Consider the following 25,400-nt stretch of genomic DNA (forward strand, 5'->3'; position numbering starts at 1 on the left):
CAATCCACATCCCGGGAGTGGAGAACTGGGAGGCGGATTTCTTAAGTCGTCAGACTTTTCATCCGGGGGAGTGGGAACTTCATCCGGAGGTCTTTGCCCAAATACTGCGACGTTGGGGCAAACCAGAGATAGATCTCATGGCGTCTCGACAGAACGCCAAGCTTCCTCGTTACGGGTCCAGATCCAGGGATTTGGGAGTGGTTCTGATAGATGCTTTGACAGCACCTTGGACCTTCGGGATGGCTTATGTGTTTCCACCCTTCCCGATGCTTCCTCGATTGATTGCCAGAATCAAACAGGAGAGAGCATCAGTGATTCTAATAGCGCCTGCATGGCCACGCAGGACTTGGTATGCAGATCTAGTGGACATGTCATCCTGTCCACCTTGGTCACTACCTCTGAAACAGGACCTTCTGATCCAGGGTCCCTTCAAACATCAAAATCTAATTTCTCTGAAGCTGACTGCTTGGAAATTGAACGCTTGATTTTATCAAAACGTGGTTTTTCTGAGTCAGTTATTGATACCTTAATACAGGCTAGGAAGCCTGTTACCAGAAAGATTTACCATAAGATATGGCGCAAATACTTATATTGGTGCGAATCCAAGAGTTACTCATGGAGTAAGGTTAGGATTCCGAGGATATTGTCTTTTCTACAAGAAGGTTTAGAAAAGGGTTTATCCGCTAGTTCCTTAAAGGGACAGATTTCAGCTCTGTCCATTCTTTTACACAAACGTCTGTCAGAAGTTCCGGACGTTCAAGCTTTTTGTCAGGCTTTAGCTAGGATCAAGCCTGTGTTTAAAACTGTTGCTCCACCATGGAGTTTGAGCTTAGTTCTTAATGTTTTACAGGGGGTTCCGTTTGAACCTCTTCATTCCATTGATATCAAGTTGTTATCTTTGAAAGTTCTGTTTTTAATGGCGATTTCCTCGGCTCGAAGAGTCTGAGTTATCTGCCTTACATTGTGATTCTCCTTATCTGATTTTTCATTCAGACAAGGTAGTTCTGCGTACTAAACCTGGGTTCCTACCTAAGGTGGTCACTAACAGGAATATCAATCAAGAGATTGTGGTTCCATCTTTGTGTCCTAATCCTTCTTCGAAAAAGGAACGTCTGCTACACAATCTAGATGTAGTCCGTGCCCTGAAATTTTATCTACAGGCAACTAAGGATTTTCGACAAACGTCTTCCCTGTTTGTCGTTTATTCTGGTCAGAGGAGAGGTCAAAAAGCTTCGGCTACCTCTCTCTCCTTTTGGCTTCGTAGCATAATACGGTTAGCCTATGAGACTGCTGGACAGCAGCCTCCTGAAAGAATTACAGCACATTCTACTAGAGCTGTGGCTTCCACTTGGGCCTTTAAGAATGAGGCTTCTGTTGAACAGATTTGCAAGGCTGCAACTTGGTCTTCTCTTCATACTTTTTCCAAATTTTACAAATTTGACACTTTTGCTTCTTCGGAGGCTGTTTTTGGGAGAAAGGTTCTTCAGGCAGTGGTTCCTTCCATATAAAGAGCCTGCCTGTCCCTCCCGTCATCCGTGTACTTTAGCTTTGGTATTGGTATCCCATAAGTAATGAATGATCCGTGGACTGGATACACTTAACAAGAGAAAACATAATTTATGCTTACCTGATAAATTTATTTCTCTTGTAGTGTATCCAGTCCACTGCCCGCCCTGTCACTTTAAGGCAGGTAATTTTTCCATTAAACTACAGTCACCACTGTACCCTATGGTTTTCCTTTCTCTGCATGTTTTCGGTCGAATGACTGGTAATGGCAGTTAGGGGAGGAGCTATATAGCAGCTCTGCTGGGTGAATCCTCTTGCACTTCCTGTTGGGGAGGAGTTAATATCCCATAAGTAATGGATGATCCGTGGACTGGATACACTACAAGAGAAATAAATTTATCAGGTAAGCATAAATTATGTTTTTACGTGCCACACATATATGCTATTAACTGCTGCTTTTTGCTAGCCTGGTATCTAGATATCTTTAGACATTTCACGCAACCGCTATGTGTGCCTCTTCCATAAATATTTCTCTGAATATGTGCCCTATTCGTTGATTTCAGGAGGCGGGTTTATGTTAACTTTTTGTCCTACTAGGATAGCATAGAACGCTAAATTACCTGCTCGGATGTCACCCATCTGTTTTGTGGGGTCTGTTGTCGACTTGGGTGTTGCTAGTAGAGAAGATATCTATTTATTCTGCGCTAGCATGTGTTACTTTTAGTGTTTTCCCTGGGATCTTTTTTGGGGATGAGCCACCCGGCTGATTTTATTGACCACATGGCTAAATTTGTAGCCAATATTGAGCTAAAATTAGGTAATATTAAAAATTGTTAAAATTATCATTAAAAACATTTGTTATATTATGCAATTCATTTGTGCTTTTAATATCAGAAAATAAATAAAAATGTATATGTTTTGTACAAAAGAATGCTTGATCCCTTTTTTAACAAGGTAGTATTATCTTCCTTTACAGCTTCCTCTTTGTTCTAAAACTGTCATTTTGTTGGTAAAAATTTCATTTCTTTCCAATAGCATAGAGAGTCCACAAATCCATTCTATTTACTAGTGGAAATTCAACTCATGGCCACCAGGAGGAGGCAAAGAACAACCCACCAAAGCTATAAGTATCCCTCCCACTTCCCATAACCCCCAGTAATTTTTTGCATGTGTACATTGTAGGAGGTGTGCGAAGATGGTGTGCTGAAGAAAATCAAGTTTTTAAATCCTTTAATGAGTATTTTCCCTGCAAGTAAGGATTGGGGCAATGCTGTGTCCATGTAATCCTCTTTAGTAAGAGTAATGGTGGCTATTAGCTGTTGGAGGATGGTGCGGTTGTCCTTTAACAAAAATTTTTGCTAACCACTGTATAGAAAACAAGGGTTGGTTACTCCTGCTTTTCTTTTGGCCAGCAGGAGGAGGCAAAGAGCACCCAGCAAAGCTGTTAAGTGTAACTTCCCTTACCTATAATCCCCAGTCATTCTCTTTGCCTCTGTAAATGGAGGATGTGCAAAGTCGGTGTCTAAAGATATTTAATCCTTATTATGGGTACTTTTCCCTGCAAGCAAGGATTGGGGTCTATCTGTGTCTATGTCAATCTCTTTAGTAAGAGTAATGGTGGCTGTTAGCAGTTAGAAATAAAGCAGACAACCTCGCCACTTTCTAACATTGCTACCCCTTTTATAGTAAGCCAGGGTTAGTTACTTTGTTCTTTTACATTCAGGTCCCTGTCAGTGGCTGGATGAGGCTGACAGACCTGCAGCTGCTGTAATGCCCAACAGCAGAGGACTCTGAAGGGTAAGTGCTTTTTCTTATTATTTATTCTCAGAGTGAAGGAGGAAGGACTGGTAAGTCAGGGACCTGGTGGTACCTGCTAACCTCAGGAAGGGTGTGTATGTATATTTATTATATCCTCAGGTTTGGGATATTTGCGATGGGGCACACTACTAATAATCGGTAACAAGATTTATGCCGCCTTATAGCCTAACAATGGGTCTTTTAGTGGTCAGACTTAGGCTTTACAGTGTGTGGGAACCTGAGTTACTGCTGGGATTCATGTTCTATAGAATCACATTAAATTATTCTCACACAATGGCAATTTGGTATGTGTGGACAGCCCCACAATTTATTTCCGCTCCTCCTTTAACCATTTTTAAATCGTTATTGGTGTAAAATATGGTTGCTCAACCTCGTGCTCCGTTATGGGAGAAAGTGGCAGGAATACTTTTGCCTCTCAATAGTCACCGTTTGGGGCGGAGGTTTTGGCACGCTTGGGGAGATGGCCTTATCTAGAAAGCGGCCTATCTCAGAGCGGTCTCTTTAACTTAAGAAACTTATGCTGCTCCAAGTTTTGATGTGCGCTCTCCTATTATGACTTTTTAGCAGATAGAGTGAATCTTCTTCTGGCGATCGAATTTGCGCGCCAATAGAATAAGCTGTTACGGACTGCTTCCTATTTGTCTCAATGAGGGTGTTTTACATTTTGAATGTAACATGGTCTATGCTTCTAGCCGCAATTTAATCTTGGCACGCATGTTTCTACCTGCAATCTAATCTTGGCACGCATACTTCTATACTCGGAAGTTTTGGTGCCAGTTACCCATCTTATGGGTTTATTTTGGGGCATATTTTTATTATCTATAATTTTGAACATCTTTTCGTGGTGCCAATCTAATTTGTGGCACTTTAAGTGTTTTAATATTCAAATCTATTTGTTGTTCCTAAAAGGAGGGAGCTTTTCGTCCTAGATCTAAAGTGTCTAAACAAATTCCTCAGGGTTCCGTCCTTCAAGATGGAAACTATTTGTTCCATTCTTCCATTGGTCCAGGAAGGACGTGTATTTACACGTTCCCATTCACAGGGATCATTACCAGTTTCTTAGGTTTGCCTTTCTGGACATGCATTTCCAGTTTGTGGCTTTTCTGTTTGGTCTTGCCACAGCTCCCAGAATATTCGCAAAGGTTCTGGAAGCCCTTTTGGCAGTGATCAGATCCTAGGGAATTGCTGTGGCGCCTTATCTAGACGACATTTTGGTTCAAGCGTCATCTTTTCAACTAGCAAAATCTCATAAAGAGATGTTATTGTCTTCTACGTTCCTACGGGTGGAAGGGAATCTGGAAAAGAGTTCTCCAGTTCCATCTACAAAGGTGTGTTTCCTTGGGACAATCGTAGATTCCCTGTACCTGAAGATTTTCCTGACGGAGGTCAGAAAATCCATACTTCTTGCTTCCTGTCTTTCCCTCCAGTCTGCTTTTCGTCTGTCAGTGGCTCAATGCATGGAGGTGATTGGTCTGATGGTGGCTTCCATAGACATCATTCCTTTTGCTTGGTTCCATCTGCGACTGCTGCAGCTTTACATGCTCTGTCAATGGAACAGAGACCATTCAGATATATCGCAGAGGATAAATCTGGACCCCCTTACAAGAGATTCTCTCTCATGGTGGATTTCACAGGAACATCTGTCTCGAGGCACTTGCTTCCTCAGACCTTCCTGGATGATTGTGACTATTATGACTACGGATGCCAGCCTGTCAGGCTGGGGAACTGTTTGGGGTTCTCTGAAGGCTCAGGGCCTGTGCACTCAAGAGGAGTTCTCTCTCCCCATAAACATTTTGGAGTTGAGAGCGATTGCTATGCCTTGGTAGCTTGGCCTCAATTATCTTTAATCCGGTTTATCAGATTCCAGTCGGACAATATCTCCTCATTGGCTTACATCAACCACAATTGGGAGGCAGATATTCTGAGCAGACAGACCTTCGATCCCTGGGAGTGGGCTCTCCATCCGAAAGTGTTCACTCAGATAACCCTCAGGTGGGGGATTCCAGAGTGGGATCTGATGGCGTCCCGCCAAAACGGCAAGGTTCCAAAGTACGATCTAAGGTCAAGAGATCCTCCGGCCGTTCTGGTAGATGCTCTAGCGGTTCCTTGGATATTCTCTCTGGCATATCTGTTTCCTCCGTTTGCTCTCCTTCCACAAGTCATTGCTCGTATCAAACAGGAGAGAGCATCGGTATTCCTAATAGCTCCTGCATGGCCTCGCAGGATATGTTTTGCGGATCTTGTAAGGATGTCATCTCTACCTCCTTGGAGGTTACTGCTGAGAAAGGAACTAACTCAGGGTCCTTTCCTCCATCCAAACCTGGATTCTCTGAAGCTGACTGCTTGGAGATTGAACGCCTAGTTCTTTCTAGACGTGGTTTTTCTGAAGCGGTTTTTGATACCATGCTTCAGGCTCGCAAACCTGTTACTTGCAAGATTTTCCATAGGATATGGCGTAAATATCTTTGTTGGTACGAATCTAAGGGTTTCTTTTGGAGCTTGGTACGGATTCCCCGTATTTTATCTTTTCTTCAGGGTGGCCTGGAGTAAGATATGTCAGTCAGTACTCTGAAGGTTCAGATTTCTGCATTATCTATCCTGGCATTACGACTGGCAGACTTACCAGATGTTCAAGCTTTTGTACAGGCCCTGGTCAGAATCCGGCCTCTGTTTAAACCTGTTGTTCCTCCTTGGAGCTTTAATCTAGTTCTTAAAGTTTTGCAGAAGGCTCAGTTTGAGCAGATGCATGTTGTTGATATCAATTTATCTTGGAACGTTTTATTTATCCTAGCTTTTCTTCCGCTCGCAGCGTTTGAGCTTTCAGTGCAGCGTGATTCCCCTTACCTTTATCTTTCATGCAGATAAGGCAGTCCTTCGTACTAAATTGTTCTTTCTCCCTAACGTGGTGTCGGATCGAAACATTATTCAGGAATTTGTAGTTCCTTCTTTTTGTCTTAATCCTTCTTCTCATGAGGAACGTCTTTTGCATAACTTGAATAATTGTGCGTGCTCTAAAGCTTCCAAAGATTTTAGGCAATCTTCTGCCCTGTTTGTTGTTTTCTCTGGAAAGCATAAAGGTCAGAAGGCCTCTTCTTCCTCTACACTTTCTCTCTGGTTAAGAAGTTTGATTTGTTTGGTTTATGAGCCTGCTGGTCAGCAGCCTCCTGAGATAAATACGGCTCTTTCCACTAGGACTGTCTTCTCTTCTTGGGCTTTCAAAAATGAAGCTTCTGTGGAACAGATTTGCAAGCATAAATTTTGTTTCTTTTGCAAGATGTACCGAGTCCACGGTTTCATCCTTGTGGGATATTATCCTTCCTAACAGGAAGTGGCAAAGAGAGCACCACAGCAGAGCTGTCTATATAGCTCCCCCCTTAACTCCACCCCCCAGTCATTCTCTTTGCCGGCTCTAAGCAGGAAGGATAAAGTGAAAGAGGTGATAAACTGTTAGTTTTTATTTTATCTTCAAGCAAGAGTTTATTTTTAAATGGTACCAGTGTGTACTATTTACTCTCAGGCAGGAGATGGATGAAGATTTCTGCCTAGAGCATGATGATCTTAGCATTTGTTACTAAGGTCCACTGCTGTTCCCACAGAAGCTGAGGAGTACAGGAAAACTTCAGTGTGAGGAACGGTTTCTTGCTATACAACAATGAGGTATGTTCAGTCATTTTTTTTCTGTAGAGACTGTGATAACAGAGAGGCTGACAGTATCCCCATAAGGGGAAGGGGAAGCAGTAATCCTAGTCTTTGAAGGGGCTTTACTTGCTTGCATAAAGGGCTTAACTTATGGGCACTCAGTTTGAATGATATATAACCAAACGTTTATGTGTTCTTCAAGTAACGTTTTTTGTATTATTTGAAGGGACATCTATATTGAGGGTACACTTGGCTTTTTTGGGGTTTTGATAACCCACATGGCTGGAAAAACTCTTGGTAGATTTTTCTAAGGGCCTTAGCAACATCGAGTGCGGTGGGCGGGGCCTAATTTCACGCCTCAGTTGAGCAGTTGTTTTCTATAGTCAGGCAGCAAGCTACAACACCGGAGGGTCCTGGAGGACTTCTTGGGCCTAATCGAAGCTTTATCCCCACATTATCTATCCCTAAGGGCAGGTAGGCACCACAACAGAGCTGTGGCAAGGTGCTGACAGGGGTTTTTGGCAGTTTGCCAATCTGGTTTGCTTATTTGGGGGTTAAATTGCTTGTGGTGCAATCTTACTATAGCTTAGTGTGTCTACTGCAAAAATTTTGGAAAATTTAAAAAGTAATTTTAAGCAGTTTTGCAGTTTGTGTATGCATTTTTTTCTCTTAAAGGCACAGTACCGTTTTTGAAAATTGTTGTTATTTTCATTAAATAAGGTGTTTTCCAAGCTTGCTTGTCTCATTACTAGCCTGTTCAACATGTCTGACACTGAGGAAACTCATTGCTCAATTTGTTTAGAAGCCATTGTGGAACCCCCTCTTAGAATGTGTCCCACTTGTACTGATATGTCTATAAATTGCAAACAGCATATTTTGACTTATAAGAATTTGGCACTGGATGATTCTCAGATAGAAGGAATTCAGGTTTTGCCATCTAGTTTTCCCCAAGTGTCACAACCTGTAACTCCCGCACAAGTGACGGCAAGTACCTCTAGTGTGTCTAATTCTTTTACCTTGCAAGATATGGCCTCAGTTATGAATACTACCCTCACAGAGGTTTTATCTAAACTGCCAGGGTTGCAAGGGAAGCGCAGTAGCTCTGGGTTAAGAATGAATGCTGAGCCTTCTGACGCTTTAGTAGCCGTATCCGATATTCCCTCACAATGTTCAGAGGTAGGGATGAGAGATTTGCTCTCTGAGGGAGAGATTTCTAATTCAGGAAAAATGTTCCCTCAGACAGATTCAGATATGACGGCATTTAAATGTAAGCTAGAACACCTCCGTTTATTGCTCAGGGAGGTTTTAGCGACTCTGGATGATTGTGACCCTATTGTAGTTCCAGAGAAATTGTGTAAAATGGACAAATATTTAGAGTTTCCTGTTTACACTGATGTTTTTCCGGTCCCTAAGAGGATTTCGGACATTGTTACTAAGGAGTGGGATAGATCAGGTATTCCGTTCGCTCCCCCTCCTGTTTTTAAGAAAATGTTTCCCATATCTGACACCATGCGGGACTCATGGCAGATGGTCCCTAAAGTGGAGGGAGCTATTTCTACTCTGGCTAAGAGTACAACTATACCTATTGAGGACAGTTGTGCTTTCAAAGATCCTATGGATAAAAAATTAGAGGGTCTCCTAAAGAAAATTTTTGTTCATCAGGGTTTTCTTCTCCAGCCTATAGCGTGCATTGTTCCTGTAACCACTGCAGCTGCCTTTTGGTTTGAGGCTCTGGAAGAGGCTCTACAGGTGGAGACCCCACTAGATGATATTGTGGACAGAATTAGGGCTCTTAAGCTAGCTAATTCTTTCATTACAGATGTCGCTTTTCATCTAGCTAAGTTAGCGGCAAAGAATTAAGGTTTTGCCATTTTAGCACGTAGAGCGTTATGGCTTAATTCCTGGTCGGCTGATGTGTCATCAAAATCTAAGCTTTTGACCATCCCTTTCAAAGGTAAGACCCTATTCGGGCCTGCACTGAAAGAAATCCTTTGACATCACTGGAGGGAAGGGTCATGCTCTCCTTCAGAATAAGTCAAACAAGACGAGGACCAAACAAAATCATTTTCGTTCCTTTCGAAACTTCAAGGGTGGTCCCGCTTCCTCTTCCCCTGCTGCAAAGCAAGAGAGGGGAACTTTGCTCAATCCAAGCCAGTCTGGAGACCTAACCAGGCTTGGAACAAGGGTAAACAGGCCAAGAAGCCTGCTGCTGCCACTAAGACAGCATGAAGGGGTAGCCCCCGATCCGGGACCGGATCTAGTAGGGGGCAGACTCTCTCTCTTTGTTCAGGCCTGGGCAATAGACGTTCAGGACTCCTGGGCCGTAGAGATTGTAACCCAGGGGTATCTTCTAGATTTCAAAGATTCTCCTCCAAGGGGGAGATTCCATATTTCTCGATAGTCTGTAAACCAGACAAAAAGAGAGGCGTTCTTACGCTGTGTAGAAGACCTTTTTACCATGGGAGTGATCTGCCCAGTTCCGAAAGCAGAACAGGGGCAAGGGTTCTACTCCAATCTGTTTGTGGTTCCCAAAAAAGAGGGAACCTTCAGACTAATTCTAGATCTCAAAATTCTAAACCAATTCCTAAAACTTCCATCCTTCAAGATGGAGACCATTCGGACTATTTTACCAATGATCCAGGAGGGTCAATATATGACCACCGTGGACTTAAAGGATGCATATCTACACATTCCTATCCACAAAGATCATCACCAGTTCCTCAGGTTTGTCTTTCTGGACAAGCATTACCAGTTTGTGGCTCTTCCCTTCGGGTTGGCCACTGCGCCAAGAAACAAAGGTGCTTGGATCCCTTCTGGCAGTTCTAAGGCCGCGGGGCATAACAGTTGCGCCTTATCTAGACGACATCCTAATTCAAGCGTCGACTTTCCAACTAGCCAAGTCTCACACAGACTTAATGTTGGCCTTTCTAAGATCTCATGGGTGGAAGGTGAACGTAAAAAAAGAGTTCTCTTTCTCCTCTCATGAGTTTCATTTCTAGGGACGCTGATAGACTCGGTGGACATGAAAATATTTCTGACAGAGGTCAGGAAATCAAAGATTTTGTCCACCTGCCGAGCTCTTCATTCCATTCCTCAGCCGTCAGTGGCTCAGTGTATGGAGGTAATTGGTTTAATGGTAGCTGTGATGGACGTAGTTCCATATGCTCGCTTACATCTCAGACCACTGCAACTATGCATGCTCAGACAGTGGAATGGGGATTATGCAGATTTATCTCCTCGGATAAATCTGGATCTAGAGACCAGAGACTCTCTTCTTTGGTGGTTGTCACAGGATCACCTGTCCCAGGGAATGTGTTTCCGCAGGCCAGCGTGGGTTATAGTGACGACGGACGCCAGCCTACTGGGCTGGGGTGCAGTCTGGAATTCCCTGAAGGCACAGGGTTTGTGGACTCAGGAGGAGGCCCTCCTACCGATAAATATTCTGGAATTAAGAGTGATATTCAATGCTCTTCAGGCGTGGCCTCAGCTGGCTTCGGCCGGATTCATCAGATTTCAGTCGGACAACATCACGACTCTAGCTTATATCAATCATCAGGGGCGAACAAGGAGTTCCTTAGCGATGATAGAAGTTTCCAGGATAATCCGATGGGCAGAGACTCACTCTTGCCATCTGTCAGCGATCTATATCCCAGGGGTAGAGAACTGGGAGGCAGATTGTCTAAGTCGGCAGACTTTTCATCCGGGGGAGTGGGAGCTCCATCCGGAGGTGTTTGTTCTACTGGTTCAGCTATGGGGCACACCAGAATTGGATCTGATGGCGTCTCGTCAGAACGCCAAACTTCCTCGTTACGGATCCAGGTCAAGGGATCCTCAGGCAGTACTGATAGATGCTCTAGCAGTACCCTGGTCGTTCAACCTGGCTTATGTGTTTCCACCTTTCCCTCTCCTTCCGCGTCTGATTGCCAGAATCAAATAGGAGAGAGCTTTGGTGATTTTGATAGCACCTGCGTGGCCACGCAGGACTTGGTATGCAGACCTGGTGGACATGTCATCTCTTCCACCATGGACCCTGCCACTGAGACAGGACCTTCTGATTCAAGGTCCGTTCAAGCATCCAAATCTAATTTCTCTGCAACTGACTGCTTGGAGATTGAACGCTTGATTTTATCAAAGCGGGGTTTCTCTGAGTCGGTCATAGATACCTTGATTCAGGCTCGAAAGCCTGTCACCAGGAAAATCTATCATAAGATATGGCGTAAATATATTTTTTGGTGCGAATCCAAGGGCTTTTCATGGAGTTAGATCAGGATTCCTAGGATTTTGTCCTTTCTTCAAGAGGGATTGGAGAAAGGATTGTCAGCTAGTTCCTTAAAAGGACAGATATCTGCTTTGTCTATTCTATTGCACAAGCGTCTGGCAGATGTCCCAGACGTTCTGGCTTTTTGTCAGGCTTTAGTTAGAATCAAGCCTGTGTTTAAACCTGTTGCTTCGCCATGGAGTCTAAATTTAGTTCTTAAAGTTCTTCAGGGGGTTCTGTTTGAACCCATGCATTCCATAGATATTAAGCTTCTATCTTGGAAAGTTCTGTTTCTAGTTGCTATCTCTTCAGCTTGAAGAGTTTCTGAACTATCTGCATTACAATGTGATTTGCCTTATCTTGTTTTCTATGCTGGTAAGGTGGTTTTGCGTACCAAACCTGGATTCCTCCCTAAGGTTGTTACTAACAGGAATATCAATCAGGAGATTGTTGTACCTTCTCTGTGTCCTAATCCTTCTAAGAAGGAACGTTTATTGCACAACTTGGATGTGGTTCGTGCTTTGAAGTTCTATTTCCAGGCAACCAAAGATTTTTGTCAAACATCTTTTTTGTTTGTTGTCTATTCTGGAAGACGTAGGGGTCAAAAGGCTACGGCTACCTCTTTCCTTTTGGCTGAAAAGCATCATCCGTTTGGCTTATGAGACTGCTGGACAGCAGCCTCCTGAAAGAATTACTGCTCACTCTACTAGAGCGGTGGCTTCCACATGGGCTTTTAAAAATGATGCTTCTGTTGAACAGATTTGTAAGGCTGCGACTTGGTCTTCGCTTCATACCTTTTCCAAATTTTACAAATTTGATACTTTTGCTTCTTTTGGGAGAGAGGTTTTGCAAGCAGTGGTGCCTTCCGTTTAGGCTCCTTTCTTGTCCCTCCCTTCATCCGTGTCCTAAAGCTTTGGTATTGGTATCCCACAAGTAAGGATGAAACCGTGGACTCTGTACATCTTGCAAAAGAAAACAAAATTCATGCTTACCTGATAAATTTCTTTCTTTTGTGATGTACCGAGTCCACGGCCCGCCCTGTCTATTCAAGACGGTTAGTATTTTTTATTGAAAACTTCAGTCACCTCTGCACCTTATAGTTTCTCCTTTTTCTTCCTTGGCCTTCGGTCGAATGACTGGGGGGTGGAGTTAAGGGGGAGCTATATAGACAGCTCTGCTGTGGTGCTCTCTTTGCCACTTCCTGTTAGGAAGGATAATATCCCACAAGTAAGGATGAAACCGTGGACTCGGTACATCGCAAAAGAAAGAAATTTATCAGGTAAGCATAAATTTAGTTTTTTGTAAGTAATTACATTTTTAATTCAATGTCCCTTTTAATTGCTATATTAGATATGGTATATTTTAATACTATCCTGTATCCAATTATGCTTTTTGGTGCAACCTATTTGGAGAATGTTCATCTTCACTTATATCGCAACACCTCTAAATGTAGAGCATTGTTTTTTTTGTAATTTCCTGGTTCCTTGTGTATTTAGATTAATCTTTTACAGCAATTCTATATATTTTTCCACAGTCCCATTTTGGAATATGTAGATATGTTTTATGTGTATGTGTGTATTTTGCCCTGAATTGACCTCACCAGAAAGCTAAAGAAAACTGTTACCACATGATGACACCCATTACTCAACAATTATTTCTTCGACATTTAAAGGGACTGTCTACACCTTAGTCATCTTAAAGTCTTACCTTAGTTTAAGCTGCAAATATCCTCCTGGACCCCTTTCTATATCATGCACAGGACCAATAAAAAAGTTAGTTTAAAATGAATATTGTTTCTGGTCACTTTGAAATGGCTGCCAAGCCCCGCCTACCAATGACATCACGATCTAGGCTGCATCTAGGCACTCTGCTGAATAGCATTGACAGTCTGTTGTATTCAACTAGTGAGCTTTATGTGAATGGATGACATATGCAGCCCAGATCATGATGTCTTCAGTGGGTGGAGCTTGGCAGCCATTTCAAAGTGGCCAGAATTCATTTTAAAATAACTTTTTTTTTTTTTTTTTTTTTTTTTTTTTTTTTTTTTACCAATCCTGGTGCATGATATAGAAAAAGTGCAGGGGGCATCTGAAGTTTAATCTAAGGTAAGACTTTAAGATGACCAAAGTGTAGACGTAACTAATATAATTTTTAAAAATACATCTGCATATTATTCTCAAACTAATCTTTGAATATAGTATTATATTTTTGCATTTATTTAGTGTTTAATCGATGTCCCCTTTGTTAGACATGGTGAGCAAACACGAATGTAAGCTCTTAATACCTATACAAAATACCATGTTCCGGTATAAGTCACACTGTCACAGAATCGCCAGAAATAAGTGTCCAAAAACTAACAACCTTCACATTCCCAAGTATTAATGTCTTCTATTCTTTATGCAGGTATTCGATCAGTCAGCTTTTATGAACATATAATCACTGTGGGGACCGGACAGGGCTCACTTTTGTTTTATGACATCAGGGCTCAGAGGTTTCTGGATGATACAACAGGCCGCTGCCAGAATTCGAAGTCCAGAGGGGACATGTTAAAGCTCTCCTCTGGGAAAGGTTGGCTGGTGAGCATGGATTATCATCTTACAATGACGTTTGTACCCTGCAGCTTGTCTACTAACTGTGCACTACAAATATTCCCACCTTGCATGTTCATAACTATCAGTTGTATTTTTAAGAGTAACTAAACGTCAGTTGGCCAAATAAATTGAGTCCAGGTACAGAAATGATTTTTATAGAAATTTGTTTAGTTTTTGCAAAATCCTGTGTAACCCTGGGGTACACTCCTTGACATTCCCTGAGTATGTGTGTCAAATATCTTTTATTTCAGCATTACTGTGTTTTAAATAATTTAAGATCAATAGATGACATCAAGTAGACCATAAATCAATGTGCATTTGGTTCTTCAGAACTATAAATGAACTAGACAGGCAGTAAACCTTGAACGTGTTGTCAATCTACTACGAATTAAAAGGCCACTAAAATTGAATAACCTACAAATACACAATAAAAGGAAATTCTATAACACTTTGAATTTAAAATGAGCGGTAGAATTTTTTTCTATAAAATTTCAAAGTTAATCCAATTTCCCTTCCCCTGTATCACATGACCGCCACCAGTCACAAAAGTCTTGTAATATATACTGTGCACTTTTGCACATACTCATTAGGAGCTGGTGCCTCAAAAAGTGTGCATACAAAAAGAATGTGCACCATTTTATAATGGAAGTATATAGGAAAAAAATTTTCAATTGCATACTTTATCTGAATCGTGAAACTTTAATTTTGCTTTTAGTGGCCCTTTAAGTAAAAAGAATATTATTTGCCTGCTTTCTTTTCAATGCAAAATCTTAATATTACCAAGCTAAAATGCATTAGCACAGCTAGACCCATTACCGCAAATAAGTGCATGTGACAATATAATAATAAAAAATATATATATATCAAAATTTCCATTAGCCAGTGGCGAGTAGTGAAAGATAATGTGTGTGTATATTTTTAATAATTGTAATAAAAAAACTTAGTTTATGTTTTAACAAATAATAAAAATTACTAAACAATAAGGTGTTTCACAATGGCTAAACATATAAAAGAGGGGGTGGGGTCATGTTTGTGGTGTGGGCAGGGGATAGGTGTGAACAGTGGCGAGTAACATTTCTTCTGTTAAGTGTGATCAGTCCACGGGTCATCATTACTTCTGGGATATTAACTGCTCCCCTACAGGAAGTGCAAGAGGATTCACCCAGCAGAGCTGCATATAGCTCCTCCCCTCTACGTCACTCCCAGTCATTCTCTTGCACCCAGCAACTAGATAGGTCGTGTGAGAGGACTATGGTGATTATACTTAGTTTTATATCTTCAATCAAAAGTTTGTTATTTTAAAATAGCACCGGAGTGTGTTATTACCTCTCTGGCAGAGTTTGAGGAAGAATCTACCAGAGTTTTGCTATGATTTTAGCCGGAGTAGTTAAGATCATATTGCTGTTCTCGGCCATCTGAGGAGTGAGGTAAACTTCAGATCAGGGGACAGCGGGCAGATGAATCTGCATAGAGGTATGTAGCAGTTTTTATTTTCTGACAATGGAATTGATGAGAAAATCCTGCCATACCGATATAATGTCATGTATGTATACTTTACACTTCAGTATTCTGGGAGAATGGTACTTCACTAGAATTACACTGTAAGAAAGACATAAAGCTGTTTGCTGGAATGTAAAATCGTTTTCATTTGCTGAGGTACTGAGTGAATAAATGTTTGGGCACCATTTTTCCACTTGGCAGTTGCTTAAATCTGTTTTTTCTGTCAGTTTCTGTTCTCCCTCACTGCTGTGTGTGTGGGGGAGGGGCGCTTTTACTATGCATCAAATATTTCAGTCAGCAACTCATTGTATTCCCTGCATGATCTGGTTCATCTCTACAGAGCTCAGGGGTCTTCAAAACTTATTTTGAGGGAGGTAATTTCTCTCAGCAGAGCTGTGAGAATTATAGTTTGACTGAAATAAAAACTTTTATTCTGTAATTTGTTTCCTGCTTTCAGAAATTGTTATCTTTGCTAATGGGATTAAACCTTTGCTAAAGTTGTGTTGTTTACAAGGATTGAGGCTATAACTGTTTCAATTTATTAATTTTTAACTGTCATAGATCTTCTGTGCTTCTTAAAGGCACAGTACGTTTTAATATTATTCTATTTGAATTGTATTTCCAAGTTGCAAGTTTATTTGCTAGTGTGTTAAACATGTCTGATTCAGAAGATGATACCTGTGTCATTTGTTGCAATGCCAAAGTGGAGCCCAATAGAAATTTATGTACTAACTGTATTGATGCTACTTTAAATAAAAATCAATCTGTACAAATTGAACAAATTTCACCAAACAACGAGGGGAGAGTTATGCCGACTAACTCGCCTCACGTGTCAGTACCTACATCTCCCGCTCAGAGGGAGGTGCGTGATATTGTAGCGCCGAGTACAGCTGGGCGGCCATTACAAATCACATTACAGGATATGGCTACTGTTATGACTGAAGTTTTGGCTAAATTACCAGAACTAAAAGGTAAGCGTGATCACTCTGGGGTGAGAACAGAGTGCGCTGATAATATTAGGGCCATGTCAGACACTGCGTCACAGGTGGCAGAACATGAGGACGGAGAACTTCATTCTGTGGGTGACGGTTCTGATCCAAACAGACTGGATTCAGATATTTCAAATTTTAAATTTAAACTGGAAAACCTCCGTGTATTACTAGGGGAGGTGTTAGCGGCTCTGAATGATTGTAACACAGTTGCAATACCAGAGAAAATGTGTAGGTTGGATAAATATTTTGCTAAAGTACTGAGGTTTTTCCTATACCTAAGAGACTTACTGAAATTGTTACTAAGGAGTGGGATAGACCCGGTGTGCCGTTCTCACCCCCTCCGATATTTAGAAAAATGTTTCCAATAGACGCCACCACAAGGGACTTATGGCAAACGGTCCCTAAGGTGGAGGGAGCAGTTTCTACTTTAGCTAAGCGTACCACTATCCCGGTGGAGGATAGCTGTGCTTTTTCAGATCCAATGGATAAAAAGTTAGAGGGTTACCTTAAGAAAATGTTTGTTCAACAAGGTTTTATATTGCAACCCCTTGCATGCATTGCGCCGATCACGGCTGCGGCGGCATTCTGGATTGAGTCTCTGGAAGAGAACATTGGTTCAGCTACTCTGGACGACATTACGGACAGGCTTAGAGTCCTTAAACTAGCTAATTCATTCATTTCGGAGGCCGTAGTACATCTTACTAAACTTACGGCGAAGAATTCAGGATTCGCCATTCAGGCACGCAGGGCGCTGTGGCTAAAATCCTGGTCAGCTGATGTTACTTCTAAGTCTAAATTGCTTAATATACCTTTCAAAGGGCAGACCTTATTCGGGCCCGGGTTGAAAGAGATTATCGCTGACATTACAGGAGGTAAAGGCCATGCCCTGCCTCAGGACAAAGCCAAAGCCAAGACTAGACAGTCTAGTTTTCGTTCCTTTCGTAATTTCGAAGCAGGAGCAGCATCAACTTCCTCTGCACCAAAACAGGAAGGAGCTGTTGCTCGCTACAGACAAGGCTGGAAACCTAACCAGTCCTGGAACAAGGGCAAGCAGACTAGGAAACCTGCTGCTGCCCCCAAAACAGCATGAATTGAGGGCCCCCGATCCGGGATCGGATCTAGTGGGGGGCAGACTTTCTCTCTTCGCCCAGGTTTGGGCAAGAGATGTTCAGGATCCCTGGGCGCTAGAGATAATATCTCAGGGATACCTTCTGGACTTCAAATACTCTCCTCCAAGAGAGAGATTTCATCTGTCAAGATTGTCAACAATCCAGACAAAGAAAGAGGCTTTTCTACGCTGCGTACAAGAGCTCTTGTTAATGGGAGTAATCCATCCAGTTCCACGATCGGAACAGGGACAGGGGTTTTACTCAAATCTGTTTGTGGTTCCCAAAAAAGAGGGAACTTTCAGACCAATCCTGGACTTAAAGATCCTAAACAAATTCCTAAGAGTTCCATCGTTCAAGATGGAGACTATTCGGACAATTTTACCTATGATCCAAGAGGGTCAGTACATGACCACTGTAGATTTAAAAGATGCTTACCTGCACATACCGATTCACAAAGATCATTACCGGTACCTAAGGTTTGCCTTCCTAGACAGGCATTACCAGTTTGTGGCTCTTCCATTCGGATTGGCTACAGCGCCAAGAATCTTCACAAAGGTTCTGGGTGCTCTTCTGGCGGTACTAAGACCGCGGGGAATCTCGGTAGCTCCATACCTAGACGACATTCTGATACAAGCTTCAAGCTTTCAAACTGCCAAATCTCATACAGAGTTAGTGCTGGCATTTCTAAGGTCACATGGATGGAAGGTGAACGAAAAGAAAAGTTCACTCGTTCCACTCACAAGAGTTCCCTTCCTGGGGACTCTTATAGATTCTGTAGAAATGAAGATTTACCTGACAGAGGACAGGCTATCAAGACTTCAAAGTGCTTGCCGCACTCTTCATTCCATTCAACACCCGTCAGTGGCTCAATGTATGGAGGTAATCGGCTTAATGGTAGCGGCAATGGACATAGTACCCTTTGCACGCTTACACCTCAGACCACTGCAACTGTGCATGCTAGGTCAGTGGAATGGGGATTACTCAGACTTATCCCCTTCTCTGAATCTGGATCAAGAGACCAGAAATTCTCTTCTATGGTGGCTTTCTCGGCCACACCTGTCCAGGGGGATGCCATTCAGCAGACCAGACTGGACAATTGTAACAACAGACGCCAGCCTTCTAGGTTGGGGTGCCGTCTGGAATTCCCTGAAGGCTCAGGGACTATGGAGTCAGGAGGAGAGTCTCCTGCCAATAAACATTCTGGAATTGAGAGCAGTTCTCAATGCCCTCCTGGTTTGGCCCCAGTTGACAACTCGGGGGTTCATCAGGTTTCAGTCGGACAACATCACGACTGTAGCTTACATCAACCATCAGGGAGGGACAAGAAGCTCCCTAGCTATGATGGAAGTATCAAAGATAATTCGCTGGGCAGAGTCTCACTCTTGCCACCTGTCAGCAATCCACATCCCGGGAGTGGAGAACTGGGAGGCGGATTTCTTAAGTCGTCAGACTTTTCATCCGGGGGAGTGGGAACTTCATCCGGAGGTCTTTGCCCAAATACTTCGACGTTGGGGCAAACCAGAGATAGATCTCATGGCGCCTCGACAGAACGCCAAGCTTCCTCGTTACGGGTCCAGATCCAGGGATCCAGGAGCAGTCCTGATAGATGCTCTGACAGCACCTTGGGACTTCAGGATGGCTTACGTGTTTCCACCCTTCCCGTTGCTTCCTCGATTGATAGCCAGAATCAAACAAGAGAGAGCATCAGTGATTCTAATAGAACCTGCGTGGCCACGCAGGACTTGGTATGCAGACCTGGTGGACATGTCATCCTGTCCGCCTTGGTCTCTACCTCTGAAACAGGACCTTCTGATACAGGGTCCCTTCAAACATCAAAATCTAACTTCTCTGAAGCTGACTGCTTGGAAATTGAACGCTTAATTTTATCAAGACGTGGGTTTTCTGAGTCAGTTATTAGTACCTTAATACAGACTAGGAAACCTGTTACCAGAAAGATTTACCATAAGATATGGCGTAAATACCTACATTGGTGTGAATCCAAAGGTTACTCTTGGAGTAAGGTTAGGATTCCTAGGATATTGTCTTTTCTACAAGAAGGTTTAGAAAAGGGTTTATCTGCTAGTTCATTAAAGGGACAGATCTCAGCTCTGTCCATTCTGTTACACAAACGTCTGTCAGAAGTTCCTGACGTCCAGGCTTTTTGTCAGGCTTTGGCCAGGATTAAGCCTGTGTTTAAAACTGTTGCTCCACCATGGAGTTTAAACCTTGTTCTTAATGTTTTACAGGGCGTTCCGTTTGAACCCCTTCATTCCATTGATATAAAGTTGTTATCTTGGAAAGTTCTATTTTTAATGGCTATTTCCTCGGCTCGAAGAGTCTCTGAATTATCAGCCTTACATTGTGATTCTCCTTATTTGATTTTTCATTCGGATAAGGTAGTCCTGCGTACTAAACCTGGGTTCTTACCTAAGGTAGTTACTAACAGGAATATCAATCAAGAGATTGTTGTTCCTTCTTTATGCCCAAATCCTTCTTCAAAGAAGGAACGTCTACTGCACAACCTGGATGTAGTCCGGGCTCTAAAATTTTACTTGCAGGCAACTAAGGAATTCCGACAAACGTCTTCTCTGTTTGTCATTTACTCTGGGCAGAGGAGAGGTCAAAAAGCTTCCGCTACCTCTCTTTCTTTTTGGCTTCGTAGCATAATTCGTTTAGCTTATGAGACTGCTGGACAGCAGCCCCCTGAAAGAATTACAGCTCATTCTACTAGAGCTGTGGCTTCCACTTGGGCCTTCAAGAATGAGGCCTCTGTTGAACAGATTTGCAAGGCTGCAACTTGGTCTTCGCTTCATACTTTTTCCAAATTTTACAAATTTGACACCTTTGCTTCATCGGAGGCTATTTTTGGGAGAAAGGTTCTTCAGGCAGTGGTTCCTTCTGTATAAAGAGTCTGCCTATCCCTCCCGTCATCCGTGTACTTTTGCTTTGGTATTGGTATCCCAGAAGTAATGATGACCCGTGGACTGATCACACTTAACAGAAGAAAACATAATTTATGCTTACCTGATAAATTCCTTTCTTCTGTAGTGTGATCAGTCCACGGCCCGCCCTGTTTTTAAGGCAGGTAAATATTTTTTAATTTATACTCCAGTCACCACTTCACCCTTGGCTTTTCCTTTCTCGTTGGTCCTTGGTCGAATGACTGGGAGTGACGTAGAGGGGAGGAGCTATATGCAGCTCTGCTGGGTGAATCCTCTTGCACTTCCTGTAGGGGAGCAGTTAATATCCCAGAAGTAATGATGACCCGTGGACTGATCACACTACAGAAGAAAGGAATTTATCAGGTAAGCATAAATTATGTTTTTATGCTGGCTAACCTGACAATACCCAAGCGGCTGTGGGTAAAGCCCGATGTAATGTAATTCCCCTATCTCTACACTATTTTTTTTGCCTCTGGGGGAGGTTCAAGGAAGGTGCCCCCCGGATCCTCTGGCATCCACCCCAGGTGAACCTTGGGGAATGAGGTTTACAAGGGGGCTTCATCTGCCTTGAGCCAAGCGAAGGCAAAAAAGATAGTTAAGATGCGTGAATTATAGTTCATCGTATATACATTTGATGCGGTGACTCGATGCACTCTGAGAAGATTTATCATTTTACATCGGGCTTTACCCACAACCGCTTGGGTAATGCTAGGATTACCCAGTTTCTTACTTTACCCGCAACAAATATATATAATAAAAAGTGCATGTGTGACCCATCAGCTTTATAAAGTATTAAAGTAGCATAACTGGAGCGCATTCTAAATCATGTATGCGTGGCCAGACATTTGGCTGTTAGAGAACAGTCTGGCCACGAGATAGATAATTCCCAAACAGAGAATTACAAGACGTGCAGGCTGGGACCCATGGTTAGGTTCCCAGAGGCGGTTGCGGCGCTCGAGACTATGATTAGAACAGAGCACTCTGAAGCGTATCTGCCCTTAGCCGAACTCGGAAAATGCTTTTGGCATTCTGTCTGTCGGCCAAATGTCCGTCGGACAGAATGCTGTCGGCCAAATGTCCTTCAGCATTTTGTCAGAGCACGGGCGGTAGGGCCTCTGGTTTGTGTGCTTCCCACATACTGTAACATGCAGTTAGTGACTGGTAGTGAGAGAATGTAAACAAGCACTAAACTGGATTCTAGGTGGCCTTTTATTTGGAAAAAAAGCCATGGTCTAAGAATCGGAGATTATGCCAAATTTTATAAAATGATCACATGTAGTTTACTATATGTCACACAATGGGTAATTTAAATATTACTGATTATTTATTTACTTTTTTAAAACAACTTTACAATTTACTTATTTTATGTAATTTGTTTCATTCTCTTGGTATCCTTTGTTGAAGAAACGGTAATGCACTACTGGGAGCTAGCTGAATTTACTTGATGAGTCAATAACATAAGGCATATATGTGCATCCACCAATCAGCAGCTCCTGAGTCTACCTAGGTATCCTTTTCAACAACAACAAAAAATGAGATAATAGAAGTAAATTGGAAAGTTATTTTTACAGTCACATGCTCTATCTGAATCATGAAAGAAAAAAATTGGGTTTAGTATTTCTTTGTAACACAGGAGACTCCGATAGTTACCTTGACAATAATTAAAGTAAAATCAAGTGTGGAAAAACAGGAAACCAGACACCAAACCTCCCATTGCTGCTTCATAACTGAAACTATGACGACACAGCCACACCTGTATGTATTCCTTAACCTGAATACTCAGTGGTTGTGTTGTTCTAGCGAGATTGCTTAGTCAAACCCTCACAATTTTCATTTGTACAGATGCTTTAGCTATCCTAAATGTTTGTCTGTGTTTCTGTGTTCAGTAATATACTAAGAAATCCAAGGCTCTAGCAAATCAAAAGTGGACTTTATTCAAAGTGTGGGGGATCCAACAAAAAATAGCAACGGTTCGGGTTCAAAACTAACCCTTTGTCATCCTTATTCATGAAAAAGGGTTAGTTGTGAACCCAAACCGTTGCTATTTTTTGTTGGATCCCCCACACTTTGAATGAAGTCCACTTTTGATTCGCTGGAGCCTTGGATTTCTTTATATTATTGTGGGCTTGGTAAGCCTTCTCCGTGGGAAGTGTATAGGGCTGTGTTCTATTTTGAATTTGTACAGTAATATACTGCCATGTGTTTCACACATCAGAAACTTTTGTATTACATGCTGTACTAAGTAAGACAAACTATATTAGGAACGCAATATGACTTAAAGGGACAGTGTAGTCAAAAACAAAAAGTTTCCTTTTTAAATAAAATATGAAATGTAGGTAAATGTTGCAATAAACATCTTACGTATTTTGCAGCTAAAGCTCTTAAAATACAAATGAAAACACTTGCAGTGCTTTCACTGCTTATGTATACGTATGTAACGCACACTGATCACATATGTAGGGGTTTTCCCCTTGCTCCCTATCTAGTGCGCCTCGGCCCTGGTGTGAATACGTCTGGTTAATGTTTGTGGCATAAAAATGCTTATTTATTTTTGTAATGATAGTTCAGATGGTTTTACTATAAAAAAAGTTTTTTTTCTTTTTTGTAAAATGGCAGGAAAAAAAAGTTATTTTAAAGATGTACACATCTGCAATGGGCCAGCTGGAGTGGTACCTTTTATATATCTACTTATTAGGTTGAAATATACATTTTGCCATTCAGATTATGCAATATACCTGATCGCTCTTTAACACCTTGCTAAGGTCTCTGCTGTGCTATTGTAGTCCTGCATTTATACGTAATGTATGTAATGTCGGAGAAATTCTAAGAAATTCTTCAAGCACCTGAAATCAAACTTACTTATGCTTTTTTCTCTCTCCTATCAGAAACATGACGAAACCTGGAGGAACTACTTCTCTGATATTGATTTCTGCCCAAATGCCGTTTACACCCATTGTTATGATTCCTCTGGAACAAAACTCTTTGTAGCAGGTGGTCCGCTGCCTTCAGGACTACATGGAAATTACGCCGGCCTCTGGAGATAAATTCTAGACGAGCATTGTGAGAATCGTAAAATACTTTCTGCTAATGAACGGGTTCAATCCCCTTGTACAGCCATTGGAAAAACGGATCGGCTCCTTTTTTCCCTCGGATGTATAATATTTTTTTCATTTTATTCACTTAAAGGCACTATATCAGTGTTTTGTTTTTTTTGTTGTTTTTTTTTGCCAGCTGTTTCTTAAAAATAATTAACAAGCTTTTACACAACTGCTTTTTTAAAGTTTATTTTATCCCTCGAAACCTTTTTTTTTTTTTTTTTTTTTTTTTTTTTTTTAACCATTCTCCATTTAAAACAGCAGAAGATGAATTTATTTTTTCTTAAACATCTAAATATCTCCGTTGCCTTGAAAGATGCAATTACATTTTTTTTTTTTATTGCTAAATCAACCTGCTTCACTGAGAGAGAAATATATATCAACGCTCACACACAATGATTCCAGATCTGTTTTAAAACTCTACCTGGTTTGAATGCATCATCTGATGTGCACAGAAATCCTTTCAAACATTTTTTTTAGAAATTTGTATGTACACGTGCAGGTAACGGCCACTTTGGAAGTACTTTTTTTTTTTTGGTCGTCGTAAATAAATCATTGTTGAGCATTCCAAGTGCAAGCAAAGATGTGATGCATAAATGCTCTTTTAGAAAATCAGGATACTTTGAGTGGGATTGCAGCTTTACACTAAAGCAATCAAACAACTCTTGTTAGCAACATGAGATACATTTAGTATTTAAGGGACATTTCCAGATTTTCTGTGAAAGTCTGGGGACGTATTACTGTATGTATGTATATGTGTGCGTGTGTGTGTGTGTGTGTGTGTGAAGGGTACTTTTTTGTGTCCCGTAAATAACCTGTTTAAATTACTTGGAGTGAAGACTTTCATTAACATTATTGATATAAAAAGCTCATTATTCATTAGGTCCAGCTTGCTTGGCCTTGTTTTATCACTCTTTTTTTAAATGTAAAGGATTCTAATGACATTGTACATTTAAGAAAGGAAAAAAAATCAATAAATCTAAAGACTGGAAACTATCAGAATATAATATTGTTGGTGTTAATCTCTCATTTGTTTTAAATGTTTATTGTGATATCTGAATCAGAAGAAACTATAAAGGGGCAGTAAATACTGTGAGATTGCAATATAAAATGCTTTAAATATATGTAGTAAAATAACTTTCCAACATTTAGGTCCCATTTTCATGTAATTTAAAGGGACAGCAAATATTCATTTTATTCTCCATGTATGGGTAGTCTTTGCCTTAAACTATCTAGTTTCTATTGAAATATTAGCTAGATTTGCATATTTAAATCTTTATTTCACCTTTTACTTTCAGTCCCCTAAGCCTTCAAGTCGAGCAGAAGTTGAGAGCCTGCCCCTTTTAGTTTTATATCGCCAGCGCTCCCTGTCTTGCTGCACATGCTCAGTACCTACTGTTGTGCACACACTGTAACAAATGAGGCTGACAAACTCCTTTTGGTTGACTGTACTATTTGCAGCATTATAGAAAGAAAATCCTGCAGGTTTGGGGGGTGGCCTGGAGAGCCTTCTTGGACTAAAACTAAACTATAGGTATATGCACATGAATTTAAATGTAATTTAAAGACATTAAGATTGGACAAAAGTAATTAGTGGGGTCTCCCAGGAATCGGTGCTGGGCCCTGTTCTTTTTAATATTTTTATTAATGACTTGGAGAAAGTATTAAGTAGCAACATCTCTATTTTTGCAGAGGATACAAAGCTGTGAAAGGTGATTAGATCAGTGTACGATGTAAGTGCATTGCAAGGGGATTTACACAGTATGGAGGAATGGGCTGATAAATGGCAAAAGAGATTTAATATTGGCAAAAGTAAGGTTCCACATTTTGAAAGTAAAAATATGCAGGCTACCTATTATTTATATGGGACTAGTTAGCAAAACAGGAAAACTGATTCAGGCGTACTTATAGATAAGCTAAAAATGTTATATTATTACTTGCTATAAATAT

At 41.4% G+C, this 25,400-nt stretch overlaps 1 protein-coding gene across 1 annotated transcript in view; it reads left to right on the forward strand.

The window, feature by feature from the left end:
* DCAF12 (DDB1 and CUL4 associated factor 12) overlaps nucleotides 1–24,457 on the forward strand; it is a 63,282-nt gene extending 38,825 nt beyond the window's left edge. The window contains exons 8-9 of the mRNA XM_053701040.1: nucleotides 13,625–13,797; nucleotides 23,241–24,457. Coding sequence (XP_053557015.1) covers nucleotides 13,625–13,797; nucleotides 23,241–23,399 — 332 coding nt within the window. The 3' untranslated portion in view covers nucleotides 23,400–24,457. The remainder of the gene's footprint in view (nucleotides 1–13,624; nucleotides 13,798–23,240) is intronic.
* The last annotated feature ends 943 nt before the right edge of the window (nucleotides 24,458–25,400 follow it).

This window comes from Bombina bombina, chromosome 2 (assembly GCF_027579735.1).
Source record: "Bombina bombina isolate aBomBom1 chromosome 2, aBomBom1.pri, whole genome shotgun sequence".
In the NCBI taxonomy this organism is placed as follows: Eukaryota; Metazoa; Chordata; class Amphibia; order Anura; family Bombinatoridae; genus Bombina; species Bombina bombina.